The 25,227-nt window shown below is 43.6% G+C and overlaps 1 protein-coding gene across 1 annotated transcript; it reads right to left on the reverse strand.

Annotated features, from left to right (window-relative positions):
• Positions 850-24,855, reverse strand: GSTO2 (glutathione S-transferase omega 2). The gene is made up of 7 exons (XM_005698444.3): positions 24,783-24,855; positions 18,906-19,127; positions 18,526-18,634; positions 16,499-16,721; positions 15,459-15,560; positions 3,640-3,746; positions 850-2,233 (listed from the first exon to the last, which is right to left on the reverse strand). The coding sequence occupies exons 2-7, from the start codon at positions 18,937-18,939 to the stop codon at positions 2,074-2,076; spliced, it is 735 nt and encodes a 244-aa protein (XP_005698501.1). The 5' UTR covers positions 18,940-19,127; positions 24,783-24,855; the 3' UTR covers positions 850-2,073.

The following is a 25,227-nucleotide window of genomic DNA, read 5'->3' on the forward strand; positions in this document are numbered from 1 at the left end:
TATTCAGTTCAGTTCAGTTCAATTTAGTCGCTCAGTCGTGTCTGACTCTTTGTGACTCCATGAATCGCAGCACGCCAGGCCTCCCTGTCCATCACCAACTCCCAGAGTTCACTCAAACTCACGTCCATTGAGTCCGTGATGCCATCCAGCCATCTCATCCTCGGTCGTCCCCTTCTCCTCCTGCCCCCAATCCCTCCCAGCATCAGAGTCTTTTCCAATGAGTCAACTCTTCGCATGAGGTGGCCAAAGTACTGGAGTTTCAGCTTCAGGATCATTCCCTCCAAAGAAATCCCAGGGTTGATCTCCTTCAGAATGGATTGGTTGGATCTCCTTGCAGTCCAAGGGACTCTCAAGAGTCTTCTCCAATACCACAGTTCAAAAGCATCAATTCTTCGGCGCTCAGCCTTCTTCACAGTCCAACTCTCACATCCATACACGACCACTGGAAAAACCATAGCCTTGACTGGATGGACCTTTGATGGCAAAGTAATGTCTCTGCTTTTCAATATGCTATCTAGGTTGGTCGTAGCTTTTCTTCTAAGGAGTAAGCGTCTTTTAATTTCATGGCTGCAGTCACCATCTGCAGTGATTTTGGAGCCCAGAAAAATTAAGTCTGACACTATTTCCACTGTTTTCCCATCTATTTCCCATGAAGTGATGGGACCAGATGCCATGATCTTCGTTTTCTGAATGTTGAGCTTTAAGCCAACTTTTTCACTCTCCTCTTTCACTTTCATCAAGAGTCTATTACTCAGCCGTAAAAAGAATAAAATATTGCCATTTGCAGCACCATGAATGGACCTAGAGATTATCATACTAAGTGAAGTAAGTCAGACAGAGAAAGACAAATACTATAGATCACTTGTGTAAGGAATTAAAAATGCAATACAAATGAACTTAGTTACAAAACAGAAACAGACTCAGAGACACAGAAAACAAGCATGGTTACCAAGGGGGAAATGGGGGAGGGATAAATTAGGAGTATGGGCTTAGCAGATACATGCTGCTAAACATAAAATAGATAAACCATAAGGACTACTATATAATACAGGGAACTGTGTTCAGTATCTTGTAATAATCTATAATGGAAAAGAATCTGAAAAAGAATATGTATATATAACTGAATCACTTTGTTGTATACCTGAAATGAACACAACATTGTAAACCAACTATACTCCAGTTTAAACAATCTTTTTTAAAAAGAGAAGCCTTCCCACTACAAGGCAAGCAGCTCCAAAGCTCTAGGTTTAAAATCTCAACCAGGAAAAGTGAAGAGATCAGGAGCTCTGGTGTTTTTGTCATCCTTATCACTCACGCGGCCCAGGCTTGGTACACAACAGGCAATCAGGGGCATGTGTTGGGGTAAATTGAAAGCATCTGTGACGCAAATCCAACAGAATGACCTTTGCCTGAGACCGGGTTTAGGGTATGTGTAATTTTTCAAGGCAGGATGTCAACTCTAGAACATTTTGTGAGCCATTCTGAGCGCCAAGAGCACCGGTGATATTCTGACGTCATTAGTCCAGGGTGATACTGGGTGTTTCATTTCCTGCTTTGGAATTCTTTCCGTCACAAGACCTCGGTGTCTCCCAGGCCCACAGCCAAAAAGCTGGAGCCAGAGAGAGACTCATGCACGCCCACAAGGACTGCAGCTCTCATCTGCCAAACAGAGAGTATGTGGACCTGAAGTGCTTTCTTCCTTCTCATCTCTCTCACCAGGAAGATATGCAGGGTACCAATCTGTAGTGACAGCATCAGTGATGGGGCAGCGGCCTTGAACCTCAGCATCAGCATCAGCACCAATAACCTGGAGGTCAAACTGGGGCAAAGGTCATCAAGCTGGGAGGCACACGGTCTCCCTAAACATCTCTGGACATTAACACTGAGATTTCTAGAGAAGCACTAGATGCTACAGGCTAGAGGAGTCATAAAATGATTATCAGAAATGATTCTGTCTCCACGTTTATTTGGAACCTGAAAGAAAATGAAGAGAGACTGACTGCCCCACCAAAAGAAGTGCAGAATCAAGACAGGCTTGGGAATTCTGGGTGGTGAAGGGGTGGACTGCAAGGCTCAGCAACTTAGCCCGTAGTCAAAGGCACCGGGGTTGTTCTGAAAATAGAGATTCAAGAAGCCCAGGAAGGTGTTCTTATCTGTGAGAAGAGAACAGACTGTGGGATCCTGCTTCATGGCTGCAATCCAGAGCCGGAGCGCAGGGGTGTGGTTCACACAGCTGCAGGACAGGAGAGAAGCGTTAGCCGGTCTGCAGGTGAAGGGGATGCAAGTCACTTTTTAGACTACAAGCTACAAGAGATGAGTTTATTGGGGCAACAGAGCTATCTTAGTTACCTTCCTATCAACTGAGCACAGTCACTTACTGGAGGAAAATCTGACTTGAAATGGCTGTGTGTCTTTAGAATCATCAAAGTTGTTGTTTTTAACCCTGCAGCTAAAATATTTGTGGACTGAGTGCTCTGGGGAAATAAGGTATCTGTTTTTCACTGTTTACCAACAAAAAGACACATTCTTCAGTCATTCTCAGATTGTACTTTTGGGGAATTGAAAAAAAAAAAGTTTGCAAGAACACATTTTTAAAGAAATGAGTAAAACAATTATGAAACCTTGAAATAACGGAGCTGACTGGGCCCTTTCAGGGACTGATCAGGACGTGTGGGTCTCAGATCTGTAGCGACCTGCCCAGACAGTAAACTTGTTAATGGAAAATCCAGGAGGAGAGGGTTCCTAATGTGTGGTTCAAGCTCTGTCCCCAGAGGAGACAGGTTTTGGCGAGGTTTATGTTCTGACATGGTTTAAAACATCCAAGTCTGTGACATCTGACCTGCCCCAAGTGAGGAGCTCATAAGATGAATCCTGGGTAAACTCAAGCGTGTGCATTATAAAATCCAGACGCAGTTCCACCTCGGTAGGACTGCATTCCCCAACACCAGAATGGTCCAGCACCAACCATGTGACCGGCTGGTGTGAGAGCAGGGCCAGCACAAGTTCAAGTTCTCCCGTGAGTGTCGTGGGAACAAAGCACGTGTCTGTGCGGGGCCCCTGTGTGGTCTCCCTGGCCTCCAGGGCAATTTCTTCTACTTGAAGCATCCCTACACCCGTGTGGTGTGTGGCCGGCCATTTTGTTTCTCTGGTATCAAGCATATATGACTTCAAAAATCATTTGTTTTTTAAGGGTATGCCTATCTGGGGAAAGATTCCTCCAGTAACTAAGGTGCCCTATAAGGGATGTGAGGTCCACAGGGTGACACTCCTGGGCCAGGTAGAGGGCCACCGACGGAGCTGCAGACAAGCCACCAAAACACTGTGACTGAGGCCGTCCACCTGCTTCTGCACTCACCACCGGCTATGCTGGATGCTGGGCAGGACAGCCGGCGGCTCTGAAACACTAGGGAGGCTTTTGGGTGCAGTCTTAGCAGCAGCAACATGGATGAAGTGTGTGTCCGCAGTCAGTGCCACAAGAGCACAGGTGCATTTTGAGCAAGGAGGCACACAGTTTAAAGCTCTACATTCTACATTCACGAGAAGCATGTCCAGAGGAGGACAGATGGCACAGAGATCATCTGAAGCACTGCTACCCAGTGTGACCCTAGGAATCTATGACCATACAGCTTAATGTCTTACTCGGCTATTCCATATACATCCAGCCGCTCAAACCAGGGCCAAAAGAGGTAATCAATCATGGATATACAATCTCCGCCAAAGAAGACGGTGTTCTGGTAGCCAAGAATCTGGAAGTTTAAACAGAGCAAAAGCAAGTTAATTAACCCATCTGCTAATGTATTTATAGGCACTAAATACAAATAATCAAATTAATTCCCAAAGAAGGAGACCCAAGGCTTGGCGTCGTCTTCCATTTGGTTAGGTGAATGCTTCTTCCCTTTTTCTGAGGTTTCTTCCATCTCCTTTAGGGTCTGTTCTCCAGGCCACACTTACCCCTGCCCTCCTTTCAACACTGGAGTACCCCACCGACTCGTCTGATGGGAGGATTTGGAAGAACAGCCCTGCCTCTCTCAGCCTAGAACAGGCTACTCCCTGTTCTAAGCTTTCTAGGGCTCAGCCCCTAGAGAGGGGTCCCTGCCTCTGACCAGCACTGCGCATTACTGGGAGGGAGGGGCCACATAAGGAACCTCACTTTTTGTGGTCGTGCCCCCCATTCTCCAGGATCCAGTTTATCTGTAATAAAGGGGATACCATAGTCTCCACATGTCTTCCTCTTTAGCCTTATTTTTCAGCCAATTCAAAACCAAGGCAAGGAAGAGCAGGGCTATCTGATGGGCTCTCTCACATCCCAATACTATCTTTCTATCATGTTTTCCTTTTTTATTTGAGCTTTTTGAACTTCATATGTGTTGGTCACTCAACATTATCAAATTTTTACATTAAAACAAAAGTTCTCATTCCCAAACGGGACAAATCAACACAGATAGATGAACCATCAAGAAAACAAACTCTTGACAGAGAGCTAACCAAAGACAGTGGTAGCAGGGGAGTGGGGGATGGGGAGGTACTTGAAAATTTAAAAAGCAATAGTATTTAGCAGAGGTTATTGTTGGGCCAGTTCTTCCCATTGAGAAAAGTATGATGCCAATTATCTAGTTAAGTCAAACAAAAGACTCTCTTTGACTGACATAACTCAAATCAATTAAATACTTCCCTATAGCAAAAGATCTAGACCCCTATACCTTTTATCTAGATCCCTATATCCTTTATCTAGATTCCTATATCCTTTATCTAGATTCCTATATCCTTTATCTGGACTTCCCAGGTGGTGCTAGTGGTAAAGAATCCACCTGCCAATGCAGGAGACGAAAGAGACGTGATTTCGATCCCTGAGTCAGGAATATCCCCTGGAGTAGGGAATGGCAACCCACTTCACTATTCCTGCCTGGAAAACTCTATGGACAGAGGAGCCTGGAGTGCTGCAGTCCATGGGCCACTAAGAGTTGGACACGACTGAGCAACTGAGCACACGTCCTTTACCTAGATTTCAAACTTCCTGTCTCTCAGGCTTGATTCTTCATCCTTCAGGCCAGCTTGTTGCTTCTATAAGGAGGTCTAGGGGTGGAGTTAAGAATGAACTCTGGGGCTGGCAGATCTGGTCCTCTCCTGGGTTCTGCCTCTCATTCAACATGAAACCCAGACAATTTACTCACCTTCTCCTCCAAGCCTCATGCTCTCATTTGGTATAACGGTGGTAATGTTACTGCCCACCTTACAGTAAGGAATGATGGAATCATGTACCAATAAATGTGAGCTCTCTTGATGAAAAATCAGAGAGACCTCCAGAGGTTACATCTACAGAAAGTAAATCCTCGGCCACCACCCTTCTCAGAAGGGAAAGCAAATCTTGGTACCCTAAAGTCTACGTCTTCATTATCTCCCAGCATGGCATAGGGGAGTTCCCCTGACTAATCTGAAATAATATTAGGTGGCATCATTTTGTTTGAAGACGACGGTACTAAAATGGCAGAGCCTGGGCAATGAAAATTTAAAAGAGGCTATTTTCGATCGCATGTAGTAAGACCTGATTTACAAGGAAAAGGAACCATCCAGCCATCTTTGGGGTCGCACAGAGTCGGACACGACTGAAGTGACTTAACAGCAGCAGCAGCAGTTTTCACGAATTCCTACTTGCTTTATGTTCAGGATCAGATAATAGTTACCCAAACATTTATCACTGGCTTTGAAACATATATGTCTAGCTTATTATGGGCCTTCAGGGCACAAATCAGAACTGAATCTCAACCCACTGACTCTGGAACTTTTGTATAACTCTTCTGCTTTACAGAGCAGAGATGCTCTTGAGAAAGTCCTTACCAAAACAGACCATATATGGGCATTTATTAGAACCCATGATAAGTCTTTTGTTAAGGTGATGAGATATTTTGAAAATGAATAACTGCTTAGTAATTGATGTTTATTTAGTACATTTTAAAACCTCTCATTTACTCAAAGTAAGAGTATGTCTTTGAATACATATCATCATATAGATGCAATTAATTTTTAACAGAATGGTACGCTTATTCATTCGGACATTAGGAACCATCGAAACTGTCTCACTTCTATTTATCACGGAAGTCTGTCCTCTGTTTTTTAGGAATATCTTTGTAAAACTACCCTCAGCCGTGTAAACACTCATAGGGACTTCACTGGCTGTCCAGTGGTTAGATTCTACGCTTCCACTGTAAGGGGCATGGGTTCAATCCCTGGTCAGGGAGCTTAAGATCCTGCATGCCCATGCAGTGTAGTAAAAAAAAAAAAAAAAAAAGTGAGTCTTAAAGAAAGAAACCATTCATAATGTAATTCAACCTTTATCAAGGTATTCATTACAATAAAAAGTCAAGATAAGTATAAGGATGAAACTGATGTCTTCCACCAGCCTCTCCCCTGCCCCTGTGATACATTTACACATTCCCTCAGACTTTCTTAAATCCAAGCGTGACATCAAAATTCCTTGGAGTTATTGATACAGCTGCAGATTCTTGAGCCCTGCCTCAAACAGGCATTTCTCCACCAGATTTCATACAAAGCAAGTCTAAACATCCCAGTAGAAAAGCACTCTTCCTATAAACCAAAGTGCCAGCTTCTCTACAGACACATCACAGTGACCCAGGGGCACATCCTGGTCAGGCCTCTTTGGAAGCTCATTATCATCTTTAGGACCTTCAGTAGGAGAGCTCCCTTCTCCGCAAACCTGAGACATTCCAGACATGTAAAATGACTTACTCCCCGAGAATCACAAAACTTCAGTACTGGAAGGGTCCCTGGATTCATCTAGTATAACTACCCCTTTCATTTTTCCATTTATTTATACCATGCTCACTAGACAAAGGATTGGAGGTTCAGTGTACAAAAATGTGTACACTAAAATATTAAATATGAAAAATCACAACATGCTAAGAAAGGGAAAAATAAAAGTCAGAACATAAGGTCAAAATAAGGAAGGAAAATGGTCTCAAGATATCAAGCCAAGGCTCCTGCAGAGTTCCTTAATAAATAAAGCTTTGAATTTGACTCGAGTTTCCTGGCAGTTCAAGCAGAGAGGAAAGCATGCTAGGGAGCTGATTCTTGTCTCCTGTGTGGAAGACACCCTTGCTTAGAGAGAAGGAAATTCTGTCCCAGGGAAGTAAGAGGGCTCTCTGGTCAGTGCCAGAGCTAAGACAAAGACACCATTCTCCTAAGTCCCAGACTAGTGTCAACCCTGTGTCAACTTCAAATATGTATGTGTGAGGACTGTACTCACAGAGGCTTTCCCAAGTCTCTTGTGAATTCTTTGTCTGTTCCTTAAGTATCAGCAATAAGCTCAGAATCAGCAAACTCTGAAACCCTCTTTCCTTCTGCCAAGGACTGGCCCAGCTTTGAGAGTCCCTCTGTGAAGACTCCCCCGACCCCCACCTCGCAATCTTCCTCTCTCTTATTCTCTCTCAGTCAGGCAACTAACTGATGGAGAGGTGAGATACAATCACGGCTTTTCAAAATTCTCTCCTTCCTCTCTCATTCCATGGATAAGACAGTCTTCAAGAAACTTGACTTAAAATAGTTCTTCTGTATTCTCAGTTTAAACTAAGTCCCTTTTGTTGTTGTTCAGTCCCTCAGTCGTGTCCAGCTGTTTGCGACTCCATGGACTACAGCACGCCAGGCTTCCCTGTCCTTCACTATCTCCTGAAGCTTGCTCAAACTAATGCCTGCTGAGTCGATGATGCCACCCAACTATCTCATCCTCTCGCCACCTGCTCCTCTTGCCCTCAATCTTTCCCAGCATCAGAGTCTTTTCCAATGAGTCGGCTCTTTGCATCAGGTGGCCAAAGTATTGGAGCTTCAGCTTCAGCATCAGTCCTTCCAATGGGTATTCAGGGCTGATTTCCCTTAGGATTAACTGGTTTTATGTCCTGGGACTCTCAAGAGTCTTCAGCACCACAGTTCTAAAGCATCAATTCTTTGGCACTCAGTCTTCTTTATGGTCCAACTCCCACATCTTGACAAATTTAGGACAGTCAGAAGTAAAATAATATGACAGTCTTAATTTCCTATGTCTTATCTTTCCTAAATGTTCTGTCATCAGAACAGGAAGCTGCAGCTTTGCCTCCACCCACTGAGCAGTGGCTATGTTAATAGCCAACATCTTAAAAAAACAACAACAACAACCGTCTGTTTTGCAGTATTTCTGTCACCCACCTGTCACATATAGTGATACTGGTCATTCTTAATGTTGAATAACTTTTCTCACAATGGACTCTCTCATTCTCAGAAATACTGCCCTTCAAGATGGCAGTATCTCATGTTTGGGAACACATGTAAGAATTAAAGATTTTAAAATTTAAAAAAAAAAAAAAAGATGGCAGTATCTTCTTAGAGAAGATACTTTCCACCAAGGTCCTAGGCATTCCCAGAAGGCCACACATAGCCTGGGGAAGAAACTGAACCTCCAGCTTCAAGCCCTGGGATTTTCTTAATGTATTAACACATCTTGCATTCAGATTAAGACGTGAGCTATTTAAGGAAAAAGCCATTTGACGTTCTGGAATAGTAGAAAACGCTATTTTTAAAAATTCTCTGTTCTTCAGTTCACTGAAAAATGACTACAGATCCTTCTCTTGCTTCTGGATGTGACTCAGAAAAAAGAATGAGCATGCAAATGAAGAGGGAGAGACTGGTTGATAACACGTGAGTACGCTGTTTACACCCCTGAACTTGAACCCTGGAAGGGCCGCTTATCTGCCTCAAAGGCCTCTTGGGCTCCCCCAGGCGGACAAAAAGAGGTTCCCGCTAGCGCGCACGTAGAAGGAAGAAGCGCGCTGGGCTCCCCCTCGTGGCTATCGTGGTGAAGCGCACTGGCCAAGGCTCTCCACCTAGGAGGTTCACCAAGGAGGAAAAGAAATCTGCAAAATTTTTTGTGAAGGACAAGATTATAAAGAGAAGCCCAGACTTCCTCCAACCAGACATCCTAAGACTCTTCAGTCTACAGTCTCGGGCGCTCAAGTGCAGCGTCAATAACTGCACTTGGTTAAGACCACCTGCCCTGCACACAGAGAAGTCTCCTGGCTCTAACCAGGACATGCTGGCTCTGGCCTGGCTGGAGGAGGAAGGAAGTGATTTTTCTCAAAGGAAACAGTTCTTATGATGCAGAACCAGTCCCCTCCTATAAAATACACAAAGCCACCTGCTGTTACATCAGCAATGCAGACCCTAACCAGAAGCAGAAATACTCAATCCACTCCAGGGCAGATATCTTTTGAGTTCATACAAGATAAGGGAAGATTCTCAAGATTTCAAATTTCAGGTGTCTGCTCCACTGACATTCAATAACTGAGGCTGAGCTAATGAAGATTAACGGATTCCCTTTAAAACAAACCAAGGATACAGAACAAACTTAGAGTATACATAAAATCCACTTCTCTGGAAAGAAGCCTGAGAAGCAGGGTCTGTGCCAAACACGCCCCTCCTGCTGGTCACCACTTACAACCAGGAGTTTCCTGTGAAGATTCAGAATGCAACCTGTCAACATTTGGCAGGTAATCAAAGGACCACCCTGAAAATTCTATCCTGGAATCCCTTTCATAGGTTTAATTCTTTTTGTTGAAATATATACTGTAAGATAATAGTGGGGGAAAGCTAGTGGGACAAGGCTTGACAAGTCAAATATCTTTAAAGTGATGGGTGGTAGGTGAAAATATAAAAGCATATTATCAAATTTCTGAAGGGGGAAAGGATTTCCTATGCACAAAAGCAGTGGAAGAAATCACAGCAGGAAAGATCACACAATGTTTTTAATGTTAAATTTCTATATGTACAGAAAGGACAAAAAGTCAAAACAAAACAATGTATCTTAAAAACAGGCCAATATCCTTTACATATAAAGAACTCTTAAAAAAATTAACAAGGAAAATCAGGAAGATCTTGACAAACAGATGGGTAGTAGACCATTTTCACAAATAAAACACAAAGAAATGGAATACTTTGGGGAAAATATACCACCTCACTATCAATCAAAGAAATATACATTAAAGCAACTATGAGAAACTACCATTTCTCAATACAGGCAAGTATCTTTTTAAATGAAATCTCTCAACAGTGAAAAGGGATTGGTTCAAAGGGCATTTTCGACACTCTCGGAGGGTAGGGGGTATACAGCACAAGTCTTGGGGGAAGCAATTTAGCAACATTCCACTCTAGCTTCTAAAATGGTATACCCTTTGATCCTGTAATTCTGTTCCTGGAAGTCTGGCCTAAGGACATATTTTAAAACAGAGAAAGGGCTTTTTATGCAAAAGAGCTGCTGTTTCTGGGAGGCATCATTAATAATGATAAGCAACTGAAATCATCTAAATAACCCTAATGAGTGTGCTGGACACATAACTCTGGCTTATGCATATGGCAAATTATGCAGAATGAAAAGTGATTTTTTCCATCTTTAATAATTACACATTAATAGAGAAAAAATTCTCATTATTAAACAAAAATTCAAACATAGAAAGCAGTATAGAAGGCAAAGGCTCTCCCTTCCTATCCTTGCTCATTTTTTTTTTCCTATCCTTGCTCTTAACCACTTTTCTTTCCCACCCCCAGGCTAATCCCCTTCCAGTAGTAGGCACCAGCAGGGGTCTGATTTGAGTCTCTCCAGACATTTTTCTAGGCATTTATTTACATGTGTGCATATCACAATAAACTGTGGAAAATTCTGAGAGAGATGGGAATACCAGACCACCTGACCTGCCTCTTGAGAAATCTGTATGCAGGTCAGGAAGCAACAGTTAGAACTGGACACGGAACAACAGACTGGTTCCAAATAGGAAAAGGAGTACGTCAAGGCTGTATATTGTCACCCTGCTTATTTAACTTCTACGCAGAGTACATCATGAGAAACGCTGGACTGGAAGAAACACAAGCTGGAATCAAGATTGCCGGGAGAAATATCAATAACCTCAGATATGCAGATGACACCACCCTTATGGCAGAAAGTGAAGAGGAGCTAAAAAGCCTCTTGATGAAAGCGAAAGAGGAGAGCGAAAAAGTTGGCCTAAAGCTCAACATTCAGAAAATGAAGATCATGGCATCCGGTCCCATCACTTCATGGGAAATGGATGGGGAAACAGTGGAAACAGTGTCAGACTTTATTTTTGGGGGCTCCAAAATCACTGCAGATGGTGATTGCAACCATGAAATTAAAAGACGCTTACTCCTTGGAAGAAAAGTTATGACCAACCTAGATAGCATTTTCAAAAGCAGAGACATTACTTTGCCGACTAAGGTCCGTCTAGTCAAGGCTATGGTTTTTCCAGTGGTCATGTATGCATGTGAGAGTTGGACTGTGAAGAAGGCTGAGCACCAAAGAATTGATGCTTTTGAACTGTGGTGTTGGAGAAGACTCTTGAGAATCCCTTGGACTGCAAGGAGATCCAACCAGTCCATTCTGAAGGAGATCAACCCTGGGATTTCTTTGGAAGGACTGACGCTAAAGCTGAAACTCCAGTACTTTGGCCACCTCATGTGAAGAGTTGACTCATTGGAAAAGACTCTGATGCTGGGAGGGATTGGGGGCAGGAGGAGAAGGGGACGACCAAGGATGAGATGGCTGGATGGCATCACGGACCTGATGGACGTGAGTCTGAGTGAAGTCCGGGAGTTGGTGATGGACAGGGAGGCCTGGTGTGCTGCTATTCATGGGGTCGCAAAGAGTCGGACACGACTGAGCGACTGAACTGAACTGAACTGATATAACCTCAGATATGCAGATGATAACAGCACCATAATGGCAGAAAGTGAAGAGGAACTAAAGAGCCTCTTGATAAAAGTGCAAAAAGAGAGTAGAAAAGCTGGTTTAAAATTCAGCATTCAAAACACTAAGATCATGGCATCCAGTCCCATAACTTCATGGCAAATAGATGGGGGAAAAATGGAAACAGTGACAGACTTTATTTTCTTGGGCCCGAAATCACTGTGGACAGTGACTGCAGCCATGAACTTAAAAGATGTTTGCTCCTTGGAAGAAACGCTATGACGAACCTAGATAGCATATTAAAAAGCAGAGACATCACTTTGGTGACAAAGGTCCATATAGTCAAAGCTATGGTTTTTCCAGTAGTCATGTACGGATGTGAGTTGGAACATAAAGAAGGCTGAGAACTGAAGAATTGATGCTTTAGAACTGTGGTGCTGGAGAAGACTCTTGAAAGTTCCTTGGACAGCAAGGAAATAAAACCAGTCAATCTTAAAAGAAATCAACCCTGAATATTCATTCATTGGAAGGATGGTGCCAAAGCTCCAATACTTTGGCCACCTGATGCGAAGAGCCAACTCATTGGAAAAGACCCTGATACTGGGAAAGATTGAAGGCAGGAAGAGAAGAGGGTGACAGAGAATGAGATGGTTGGATGGCATCACTGACTTAATGGACATGAGTTGGAGCAAACTCAGGGAGATAGTGAAGGACAGCTTCTACAGCCCATGGGGTCACAAAGAGTCGGACATGACTAAGCAACTGAACAACAAAAAAATGTATCTCAAAGAAGTATAAACATAACATGGAAAAATGAGGTTATATAACAAGCACAAATAAACCTTCAATTTTGATGATACTTGCTTGAACGAAAAATATAAAAGTCAAACGGCATTTATTTAAAAAGAAGAAAACGTTAGAGTATAAGGTTGCCAACTTAAACTGACCTGTTTGCTTGCAGATAACATGGACTATTATACACTGGTCTCTTGAGTTGCTTATCACTCAAGACAATCCATAGATATTTAAGATATTTTCAACTCACAGAAAATCCTGATTGTACAAAACCATGGAGAAAAAATTGTACACATCAACTCTATTAATAGAGAGAAAACATTTCTATTAGAATTATTCTGACAAGTTTCAATTTCACTAGAATCTCCTAGAGTCAATATACTGGTATCAAGAGGAATGTATCAAATAATTCAAGCTCAGCGGGCATCTTTCAGATTCTGATATTACCTATGTTGTACTTATAATTCCTACTAACATTCTATGGGACAAAAAAACAACTCAAATCTGGAACAATACTGCATACTCAGTGATCCTTAATTAGCCTGCCTAGAGTCGGACACGACTAAAGCGACTTAGCAGTAGCAGCAGCAGCAGCCCTTAACTAGCCAGAATTTCACTGATGCTACTTATTACATCTGAGAGGGTCATTGGCAAGATTAGATAAGAGGAGTATGCAAAGCAACTTTAGCATCATGCCCAGCACAAAAATACAGGTTCACTTCCCTGCAAGAACCCAAACTAAGGAACTGCGCCTCCATTGTAATATTATACATTTACTTAGCAATCTGTAATTTTCAAAGTTCATCCATCATTCAATTGCAGAGTAGGAAGGAGATAGGTCAACATATGTTTTCAATTATCTTTGAATTTAAAAGATTTTGTTTCAGGGCTCCTTTCCCTGGCCCAGCATTTAACTTGTAAGAAGGTAACCAGACATGATAAAATCAGTTCAGCTAATCTTTGAAAATAAAGACCATAAAAATTCTCTATGGGCAAGAGCTATCAAACTTCTTTTTGAAAGCAAGGTCCCCCTCCCTTTTCAAATTCAAGCTTATTAGATGTTTTGTTAAACACAGTGTTGAAAGCGGGGCTGGTCTGGCTGAAGCAGGCGCTAAAAACACCAGCGGACCTCCTTTCACTGGGCCGTCCCTCTGCAAAACTTGTGAATACACCTTTTAAAATACCCTTTCGTTCTATGAATGTGGAAACGAAGGCACAGAGAGGTCCAGAACCTTGATGAAGGTTCTGGAATCCTATAAAGTCAAGCCTAGGAGCCAAGACTCTTTCTACCTCATCCTACTTGCCTCCTCAAACTTAAGACCGCAGTCTGAGTTCTCAGGACCAAAGGCTGACATTTCTTACACATAATGCTGAATCCATAAATGCTGAAACTATATAAATCCGAGACAGGCAGCTGTAACTGTAAATAAATTTAACAGCTTCCACTTCACAAAGGTCAGATGGAAGAATATTAGTAATCAGCCTTCTTTTAAGGAGATAAAAATAGCGTTCCCTGGCTGCCAAAGAATTACAGCCCACCCATAGGGGAATTTATCAGTTTCTAGAACAAAGACAAAGGACATCAAAGGACCACCTTCCAGACTATAAGAGAGGTGCAGGGTAAGTGGCCCTATTACTGCTAGATACTTGGAGGATCTGATAACAAAGATTGCTCCTTGATCACCCATAGACACTTCTCCCTTCTTTTTTTTTTAACATTTATTTCTTTGGCTGCTCAGGTCTTGGTTGTGGCATGTGAGATATTTTTAGCTGTGGCATGTGGGATCTAGTTCCCTGACCAAGGATAGAACCTGAACCCTCTGTATTGGGAAGATGGAATTTTAGCCCCTGGACTACCAGGGAAGATTTTCCCCCTTCTTTCTTAATTACAGAACTCTGATTTTATGCAAAGTGGTCCCAGCTAAGAGATTAACTTTCCCAACTTCCCCTGCAGATACTTATAACTTGATGACTAAGTTCTAGTCAATGAAATTTAAGTAATCATTGGACAGAAGTTCTAAGAAAGCCTTTAGAGTATGGCTTTTTGCCAGTTTTTCCCTTTCTGTTGTCCTTTCTGTAACCTGGAACTTGGATGTGATAGCTGAAGTTCCAGCAGCTATTTTGTTATTTTGAGAATGTAAGCCTCACACTGAAAAATGACAGAACAGGAAGAGAAAAAAAAAACCTCAGTCCCTGGTAACTTCATAAAGAAGCCATCAAAACGGCCCTATACTACTGTACCTCTAGGTTTATGTGTATGTGTGTGAAAGAATAAATCCTTATAATTTTTTAAATCAATACTAGAAGCCAAACACAATCCCTAACCAATATTGACCTTGGACTCAGAAGCAGAAGCTACAGAATCCGTGCAGAGACAGGTCAGGAATGTGGTGATTCTGGGAAAGGAACAAGTTCATCACATGCCCTCCCTTACCCCTAGGCAGATCTTCAAGAAAAATTCCAGAGGAGATTGCTGCTGCTGCTGCTGCTAAGTCGCTTCAGTCGTGTCCGACTCTGTGCGACCCCATAGACGGCAGCCCACCAGGCTCCCCCGTCCCTGGGATTCTCCAGGCATGAATACTGGAGTGGGTTGCCATTTCCTTCTCCAATGCATGAAAGTGAAAAGTCAAAGTAAAGTCGCTCAGTCATGTCCGACTCTTAGCAACCCCATGAACTGCAGCCTACCGGGCTCCTCCATCCATGGGATTTTCCAGGCAAGAGTACTGGAGTGGGGTGCCACTGCCTTCTCCGCCAGAGGAGGTTAGTGAAGCGCAAGTATCCACAAGTCAGATGACCAGTAGTTGAACTTATCAAAGTCTGACAGGAAAAGCATATAAGCCTGTGAAAGTGGAGGGCATCGGGGTGACCAGGGTGTGGACCTGCATCACTTTATCCTCCACATCTGGCCAGGAGAGGGCCCCATTTTTACCTCTTCCAGGTTGCAGAACTCCTGACGCAGGGCCAGCTTCAGATCAGCGCAGTCTCTCCCGCATCTCAACGCCACCAGACACTCCTTGGTCAAATGTGGGACCTGATCGGAGGACACAGGTTCTGAGCAGAGAAGTCCGAGGGCACTCCGTTCTCCTGCTCTGCCTGACAATGCAGCCAGAGCTCTGTCACTCTGTCCACAGTGCCACCTGACGGCGATCTCTGTGGTTTCGGGAATCCACTTGTCACAGCTAAACAAGGTGCTTTAAAGGGGGCTCTCTGGTACGCCCTACTTGTTCAGCTATTTCCATACTGTACAATCTTAGGTGGGGCATTTTCCTTCTTTAAGCCTCAGTGTTCTCATCTGAAGAAAGGACACAAGAATAGTAGCCACCTTAAAGGGCGGGACCTGATGAGGGCAGTGATGGGGATTAAACAGGTTAACCTTTATAAAATAGTTAGAACAGTGCTTGGCACATCACTAGTGCTCAGTAGACATCAGTCACTAATATCACTGAGTCATTTTTGTTTCTTTAAAAAAAAAAGCTATCATAAAATTTCTCCATCACATTCTCTCCCAATATCAACAGCTGTCCCCTTTTGTCTCTTCTTCACATTTCCTGGGCAGTTGGCACTTTTGTTCCCCATAAAGGGCAATCTCCTTCTGTGCATTACCGTTTTCACACCCTGATATTTTTTTCACCTGAGACCTTGGAAATAGCTCCTTCAAAGTATCACCAGTTTTCCACTCTTTCAATATTCCTTGTCTCAAGTTACACAGTCATAACTATGCCATAATCATAACTCTTGAGACTGCTCATTCCACTGGAAAAGCAGCTATTGGCAAAGACTTTAACCTTTAATATCAGAGGTCACAGCTTTACTATAATTCCACACCAGTTATCCTCCTAAGGCACACACAGATATTAAAACAAATCAATTTCACCAATGATTTGACTTTTAAAATGGATTGGAGGTTTAGAAAGATATATAAAGTAAAATAGAGTGTTAAGTGTTTTGTTTATTTTTTAATGGATATACCTTATAGAACAGCTCCAATAACATCTTTTGACGAGCTCGCTCATAAGGGTCATATGGGTACAGCTTCCTTCCAGGGTAAGCGTCATCCAGGTACTCACAAGCGATGACAGATTCATAGATCAGTTGACATTTGCTGTTCTCCAGGACAGGAATTTGGCCAAAAGGATGCTTTGTAAAGTACCATTCAGGCTTGTTTCTCAGGTTAATGTTGATAACTTCATGTCTTATAAAGCAAAGGGAAAACAGGACAGAACAAAAATGAGAGGATTAGGCAGACACTCATCTGTTTTTCTCCCCCCCATGTGAGATCTTAGTTTCTAGACCAGAGATCAAACCTGTGCCCATGCAGTGCAAGTACAGAGTCTTAACCATTGGATTGCCAGGGAAATCCCCAGACACTCATCTTGAAAGCAGAAACAATCAATCTATAAAATTAAAATTTGCAATAAGTTTTTTAAATTGAGGTTTGTGCAAAGAAAAGTACATAACAACATCATTCTTCTTTTCAACAGTAGGATGTGTTTGCTGTTTTCTATGCCTTATCCCATTCACTCTCCATGATTCCCATGAGATAAACTAGGGAATCATGATGAGATGCAAACAAGGGAAGGCAAAGAAATCATTTAACACATCCCTTCTGAGAAATAAGGCTCCTTATGGTTCCATCTCTTGCCCAATATTCCCCACCAGGAAGTAGCAGAGCCAAGATGGAAGGCCAGGCAGTCTGACTCAGAGCTCACAAGATTACCCACGGCACCACAGATTTTAGTACATTTTAAAGTCTGAAAGTACAAATCTGATATCTGGAGACATTTTTTTGTTCACCACAACTGGAGGGAGGGGGATTCTACTGGCATCTAATGGGCAGAGGCCAGGGATGCTGCAAGATATCCAACAACACACAGGATAGCTCCTCCTCCTCACCAAACACACAAGGCCAAGAATCGTCTGCCCCAAATGTCAGCATCACCAAGGGTGAGAAACTCTGCCCTAAAGAAAGACTTCTATCAATTCTCAAGCTGCCACTTCATCACTGTGGGTAAAACATCAATCTATTGTTATTTTTATTTTTTTAAAAAGTAACCTTTGGGCCAACTAGAATTGAGCAAGAGGGAATAACCTGGGAAAAAGCCATAGACAAACCACAGAGCAGAATTACATAATTTTTTTTTTTAAGTCTCTGTAATAGTCTCTGCATCTCTATAGCACAAAACTCCGAAGTCATCCCCTAATGATACACATTGGAGGCTGGAGTAACACTTTAGCTTTGAGCTGGCTCCATGCAGCCTCCCCCATTCCAGTAAAGTTGCTCTGCCTTCAAAATCCAGACCTCCTTTGCAGGAGCTAGTCTTGCAAAATTACTTCTATGACCAGTGTGCACCCATTTTTCAGGTGTGTGGTAAACGTCTTGATAGCAGTCCTTTCTGCTTCTTTGTTTGGAACTATTTGCTCATTCATTCAAAAAATAGCTTTAAGTGCCTATTATTGGCCAGGTTCTCTTCTAGCCCATGAATAAGAAAGACAAAGTCCCTGCCTTCAGGAACATACATTTGTGTGTGTGCAAGAGAGAGAGAGAGACAGACAGACAGTGTGTGTGAAAGTGTGTGGAGGGGCAATGGAAGTGAGGCTGGGGAGTGTGGAGGAAAAACAGGTAAGTAAGGAAACGTTGTTAGTGCAACAAGGGGAACAGAACTGACCTGAATATGCCTGGGGTGGGGTCTGGGCTGCATTTCATAGAGCTGTCAGAGAAGGCCTCGGTAGCCTCCGCGGTCCTCTCTTTCACAAACTTTAGGGAAGAAACCCAGCTCACCAGAGCCATCATTCAGTTTGCTCTGAGTGGTCCTAACAGTTTCCTGCAGAGACCTCATTCTGCATTTCAGGATGGCCCACTCAAGAACCCACCTGCCCTCTGCTAACCGTTTATTGACTTCGTCTCAGAAGAAAGTGACAGACAGCCTGTGACACCTAAGCGGGGTTCCCCAGATGGTGAACGTTCCCGAGCGCCTATGGGGCCTCCCGCCGCTCACCTGATGCCTTTGGCCCGGAGGACCAGGCGCGTCCTGTGCGCGTAGGGACAGAACCTCATGCTGTAGAGGCGGATTATGCCTTCAGGGACCGGCCCTGGGGGGATGCTCCCTGCAGGTGGAGGGGGAGACGGGGAGGCGGGTTAGCCCTCTGTGGAGAGGGGCTCACTCGCCTTCCCAGGACCCCACGAGGACCGCGGTCCTCCTCCCGGGCCCCAGAGAAGACACTTTTTTTTTTTTGCACGTGGCTTTTTGGCGGAGGAACCGCGATCCTCCTCGCCGCCGCGCTGGTCTGCGAGCCCAGGACCAGCAACAGCTTCTCCAGAGCCAATATCCAGCCAGCCGGCACCCGCAGCCCGCGGACAACTGTCAAGAGGACTCACCTTTCCCCAAGGTCCTGGTCGCGTCGTCAGTCATGCTCTCCCGGCGTCTGCGCAACGACCAACGCTCGCACTCTTTGCCGTGAGGATTGCTGCCGCCGGCGCAGGGTCCAAGGACAGCAGCGTTCCGGCGCGCCCCGCTGGCCCCAAATACAACTTTGGAGCAACAGGGCCGTGGCGGGGTCGTAGGGAAGTGATCCAGGACGGCAGCTAAGATAATTCAACCTGAAGAGACAGAGCCCCAGACTCAGAAGCCAGCGTAGCAGAAGCGGGGAAAACAAACCTGAGAAGTACCCCTTGCTTTGAACTCACAACATCCTGCGCGGTCTTTTCTCTGTATCAAGAATCTGTGAAGAACAGGCATGTGAATTCCACTTATTCCAAGGGAATTTAATACAAATTGACCAGGGTGACACTAACGTTTTCTTTCTCATTCTAAGCCCTCCCTCCTGGCCATACTCTGTACATGAGTGTACTTTATCTTAAAATAAGGCCAAGGATTTCCCTGGTGGCTCAGTGGGACAGGACTTGGATCTCTGATCAGGGAAGATCCTATATGCCCAGAAGCAACTGAGCCCATGAGCCACAACTATTAAGCCTGTGCTCCAGAGCCTGGGAACCACAACTACTGAGTCCATGTGCCCTAGAGCCTGTGCTTGGCAAGGAGAGGCCACATCGATAAGAAGCCCAGGCACAGCAACTAAAGAGTAACACCCCCCTCCACCACCCCCACCCCCTGCTTGCCATCTATGCAGCAATGAAGACCCAGTACAGCCTAAATAAAGTATAAAATAAGGCCAAACTTTTTTTCATCATCTAGCAGATAAGAAGAAAAACTTAGTGTTAAGATCTTGCACGACCCTAAAGTGTCTCCTTTAATTCTATGTCCTCACTACTCTAGTTCCAGCCTTATTTATGAGATTTTACTCAAGTTATGAAAAACTGGTAATGAATAGGAAACCAGATATCTAGAGGCAGAGACAAATCTGTGCACTCTCTTCAACTCCCAGTATACATTTCAAAGCAGACCCTTTTTAATTACCAAGGACATACTGCCAACAGCCCAGCAATACAGAGGTCACTTGGATAGCTCTTCCATCTACGTGAGATAAAGGGGGTAAATAGCCTTTGCTCTGACCCTAAATCACTGCAGATGGTGACTGCAGCCATGAAATTAAAAGATGCTTACTCCTTGGAAGGAAAGTTATGACCAACCTAGGCAGCATATTAAAAAGCAGAGACATTACTTTGTCAACAAAGGTCCGTCTAGTCAAGGATATGGATTTTCCAGTAGTCATGTATGCATGTGAGAGTTGGACTATAAAGAGAGCTGAGTACCGAAGAACTGATGCTTTTGAACTGTGGTGTTAGAGAAGACTCTTGAGAGCCCCTTGGACTGCAAAGAGATCAAAATAGTCAATCCTAAAGGAAATCAGTCCTGAATATTCATTGGAACGACTGATGCTAAACTGCAGCTCCAATACTTTGGCCACCTGATGCGAAGAGCTGACTCATTTGAAAAGACCCTGATGCTGGGAAAGATTGAGGGCAGGAGGAGAAGGGGACGACAGAGGATGAGATGGTTGGATGGCATCACCGACTTAATGGACATAAGTTTGAGTAAACTCTGGAAGTTGGTGATGGACAGGGAGGCCTAGCATGCTGCAGTCCATGGGGTCACAAAGAGTCGGACACAACTGAGCGACTGAACTGAAATGAACTGACCGGTGCGTAAAAAGGAAACAGTCAACATACTCATGTCATGTGAGAGCGTCTGGTAGACAAGGAAATGACTCCTGATCAGGTAAATGTGACACTCACATAAAGGAAGTATAGTATTTCAAATAGTTGACTTTCACATGAACAGATTCTAAAGGGAAAGGCTATATGAGGAATGCGAAACTCTCTAAACTCAAAGTAAATTATACTAACATGTATTTAATGCTTTATGTGTATTAACTCACTAAATCCTTAAAATAATTACAAGGATTCTCTTCTTACCTCATTTTAAAAGACAAGTAAACTGAGGCTAGCAAGGTTAAGTCACTTGTCAAAAGCCTGATAACTAGTAAGAGGTGGAAGGAGGTTTATGAAGCCTGGAAGTTTGATTTCCAGGGCAAGTCACTCCATCTGGAATCTTATTCTATACCAGAGATGGGCAAACTTTTTCTGTTAAGGTCAAGAGAGTAAACATTTTAGGCTACTCAAGCCATCTTGTCTCAGCTACTTAACTCTACCCTCGTAAGGTGAAAATAGCCATAGATAATATATAAATAAACGGGCTTGGCTATGTTCCAATAAACCACTATTTATGAATAGTAAATTTGAATTTCATATACAGGTATATTTTAACAGACTACTTTTTAGAGCAGGTTCACAGAAAAATTTAGCAGAATATAGAGAAGTTTCCAACCAACCTATCCCCACACATGCATAGCCTCCCCATCAACATCCTGCATCAGGGTGGTACACTTCTTACAATCAATGGATCTATATTGAAACATCATTATCACCCAAAGTCTAGTTTGCATTAGGACTCACTCTTGGTGAATTCCATGTAGTTTTCACATGTTACAAATTATACTTCTTCACTGAAATGTTTTCCCCTAACTATTCTTAGCCCTTGAACTGCAAAGAAATGAGCAGTGGCTTGACCTGACCCACTGGCTTTAGTTTGCCCATCCCTGGTATACACTGATGATGACTGGATTAGCAACCAAACTGAGGATTCCATTTGAAAAGTAAAAGATTCCTGGGTCCATCTTTCTACTACACTAGAAGAGAATATATTTTCATGTTGTGTCTCCTTATTCCCACCTTTTCAATAAAACCAACTTTGAGAGCTGGTAAATATTATTAAAAATACAGCTGACCCTTGAACAACTAGAGATTTCAGGGCACCGGAGAAGGTAATGGCACCCCACTCCAGTACTCTTGCCTGGAAAATCCCATGGGTGGAGCAGCCTGATAGGCTGCAGTCCATGGGGTCACTAAGAGCCGGACACGACTGAGCAACTTCTCTTTCACTTTTCACTTTCATGCATTGGAGAAGGAAATGGCAACTCACTCCAGTATTCTTGCCTGGAGAATCCCAGGGACGGGGGAGCCTGGTGGGCTGCCGTCTATGGGGTCGCACAGAGTTGGACACGACTGAAGTGACAGGTCCACCATTGTCAGCCCTTCACATCTGTGCTTCTACACCTGCAGATTCAACCAACTGCAGACCATGTAGTACTGTAGCGTGTATTCAGTGAAAAAAATCCACGTATACATGGACCCTTGCAAATCAAACCCATGTTGTTCAAGGGTCAACTGTATACTTGTATTAATATATGGTAAGTCATGGGGCAAAGGTCTATTTGATATAGTCAGGGGAGAATGGACAAAGGGGTGGAATGTTTTTCCTCTGAAGGGAAGGAATATTATGTCAAGGTTCTCACTTGGCACTGTATTCAAACCCTGACCTTGGCACTTAGGCAAGCTATCTGACCTCTTTGATCTTCATCTTCCTCACCTATAAAATGAGAACACTAAGTACCTACTCGATGGGTTTTGAGTATTAAATGCAACTGTTCAGGTGGCTATCCTCAGTACAGTAAGAGTTTAGTCTACTTCAAAATTAATGATTAATCCTAGTGAATAAGGACACATTTTTAATAGTATAGTACATTCTGATTTTATATACAAAAAGATAAAATGCACTATAATTGAGCTTTGCCTTGCACATCAGAATTAAAGTTCAACTCAGAATGCTTATTTCACCAGTTACCTATTTAACAACAATTGAATGGGCTGAATGCTGCAGGTTATATTTCAGTTTTTAATCTTACCACTGAACAATATGGTTACCCCAGAAAGATTTTAATTGTGACATATAAGTTTAACCCTATTTTCTCTTTGAGACTCAGTAAGTACTGCTTGGAAATCCTCTTTACAAATTTCCCTTGTTTGTTATTATATCATGTTTATACCTCTATTATACTGAGTCACTCAAGCAAGGAATAAATGGTAATTAGGCTACATTAAACCTACTCCAAATTGGTTTCTAGAGACCTGAAATATGATGGAATCTGTTTTGAAAATGTAGAGATCTTCAGTCCTGGGTGAAGATATCTTAAGCTTTCTAGGAAAAAAAGTGCCACCACAGAAATAATCTTTTCACTCTATTTACATGAGTCTCTGTTTTGAGGAGAGGAAATGGGGTTTGCATTTTGCAATTTTTCAAAATTGTATTGTCATACTAATCTCAGATAGTGGAAGAACTTGGAAGACGTTCCTCTTAATATTTCAGAAGCTTGATTTACATGACAGATTTACATGTTACTGAGAGTTCCACTATTCAGCAAGTTCAAAGAGTTAGACAAGTGAGGAAAAAGGCTCTTTTTCAAGCGGGCCAATTTAGGGCTCATTTCCAAGAAGTTAGGATCATAGAGAATCTTGTGTTCTAATGTCTCTGGGACATTAAACAAGATTACTAAAGTTATCGGTAGGAGAAGTGTCCTCTTTGCAATGGGGCAGGTTCAAAGGAGACTTTCTAAGTACTTGGTTCTCCTTTCATATCCCTATTTTATAACTTATGGGATCAAAGAAAAAAATTAACAATTTTCCACTTGAATAAGCAATGGCAGATTTTCAAGATCCTAAAATAAACCAAAATCAAACATTTTTAAAATCAAACAAAACACATTGGGTTTCAAAAAGAAATGTCAACACTTCTGATAAAGCCCAGGCATAATAGTGGTGTGTCAAAAAGGTAGATACAGTCCTCTTCCAGCTCACTGTCTAAAACCTAAAAGCTGATGAATGAAGAGTCTGGGGCAGAAGTATATTCTTATTTTCAGAATGATCTGAATGACTATGAGTTCAGGCTGGATTTGAATCTCCTTTTCAGCATTTACTAGCTGGGTGATCCTGGACATATTGCAACTTTCTATGCCTTAGTGTCCTCATGTGTAATTCCGAGCCAATGGTGCCAATACATCATGTGGTTTGCAGAGAAAATTCACAGTGGATGACAAGCTGTATTACTTAGGATCCCTCTATTACCTAGTAAGCATTCGACAATAGCTACTATTTTTATTATTTGAACGTAGCATGGAAGACCCATAGTTCTGACAAGACAGAACGTTTCTGGGGACCAAATGCCCCCAACTGCCAGTGCCCTGTGCTGTGCTGTGCTTAGTCGCTCAGTAGTCCGACTCTGTGACCCCCCATGGACTGTAGCCCACCAAGCTCCTCTTTCCGTGGGCTTCTTCAGGCAAGAATACTGGAGTGGGTTGCCATGCCCTCCTCCAGGGGATCTTCCCAACCCAGGTCCCTACAATGTAGCTAAAATAGCGGTGCCCAATGCAGGGCTGACAATCAGTGATATGGAGTCATCTTTACTTGTCTCAGTCAAATCAGAAAATGGACTTTCCCCCCCACCCCCTTTAAGTTAAAGGCATTCGCTTTAAAGACCTGCTTCTTATCCTCAGAGTAGCTTTTTTTTTTTAAATGTTAAAATCTTTGATGAAACCTTGGTGAAGACAGTTGGGCTTCCGTAGTTGGGCTTTCGTCTGAAGTGAAAGTGAAGTCGCTCAGTCGTGTCCGACTCTTTGCGACCCCATGGACTGTAGCCTACCAGGCTCCTCCCTCCATGGGATTCTCCAGGCAAGAGTACTCGAGTGGGTTGCCATTTCCTTCTCCAGGGGATCTTCCCGACCCAGGGATCGAACCCGGGTCTCCCGCATTCCAGGCAGACCTTTAACCTCTGAAAGTGTTACGCAAAATTAAAAATCGGCAATCCCATTCTGGGTCCCCAAATTCGTGAAAAATCTCAAGTTTCAGAATTGACCTCAAACCTCTCTCCCCTTCAATACTACCCAGGCCCCAGCAACCCACCCGGTGCAGGCAAAAATGACAGACGCCCCCGAGGCACCTCCCGGCGGGCGGCAAACGGAACCGGATATGGAGCGGAGGTTGTGGGGGGTGGGGTCGCAGAGAGAGGCGGGGCCCAGGCGGAACCCGCCCCTTAGAACGCGACTCTATCCGCCAATTGGCCGCGGCGCCCGGAGCTTCACCAATCTTCCGTCTTTGGAAGCGCTCCAGCCGAGCGGTACAAAGCTGAGCTAATGAGCGGCCGCGTTACAGGCTCCTGGGTACCGGAATCTTGGATTCCCAACGGGTCTGTGGCTAGCCAAAGTGGAAGCCGAATAGTGGCTGGTCGTGGCACCTCAGCGCCCGGGTCTACATCCGACTGAAGTCCGCCCACAGCGGACCCGGGCTTGTTGGGTGGGGCAGGGGGACGGCAGCAGAGATGGGTCAGCTCCGAGCGTGGGCATTGGTG

Source organism: Capra hircus, chromosome 26, assembly GCF_001704415.2.
Source record: "Capra hircus breed San Clemente chromosome 26, ASM170441v1, whole genome shotgun sequence".
Taxonomy (NCBI): Eukaryota; Metazoa; Chordata; class Mammalia; order Artiodactyla; family Bovidae; genus Capra; species Capra hircus.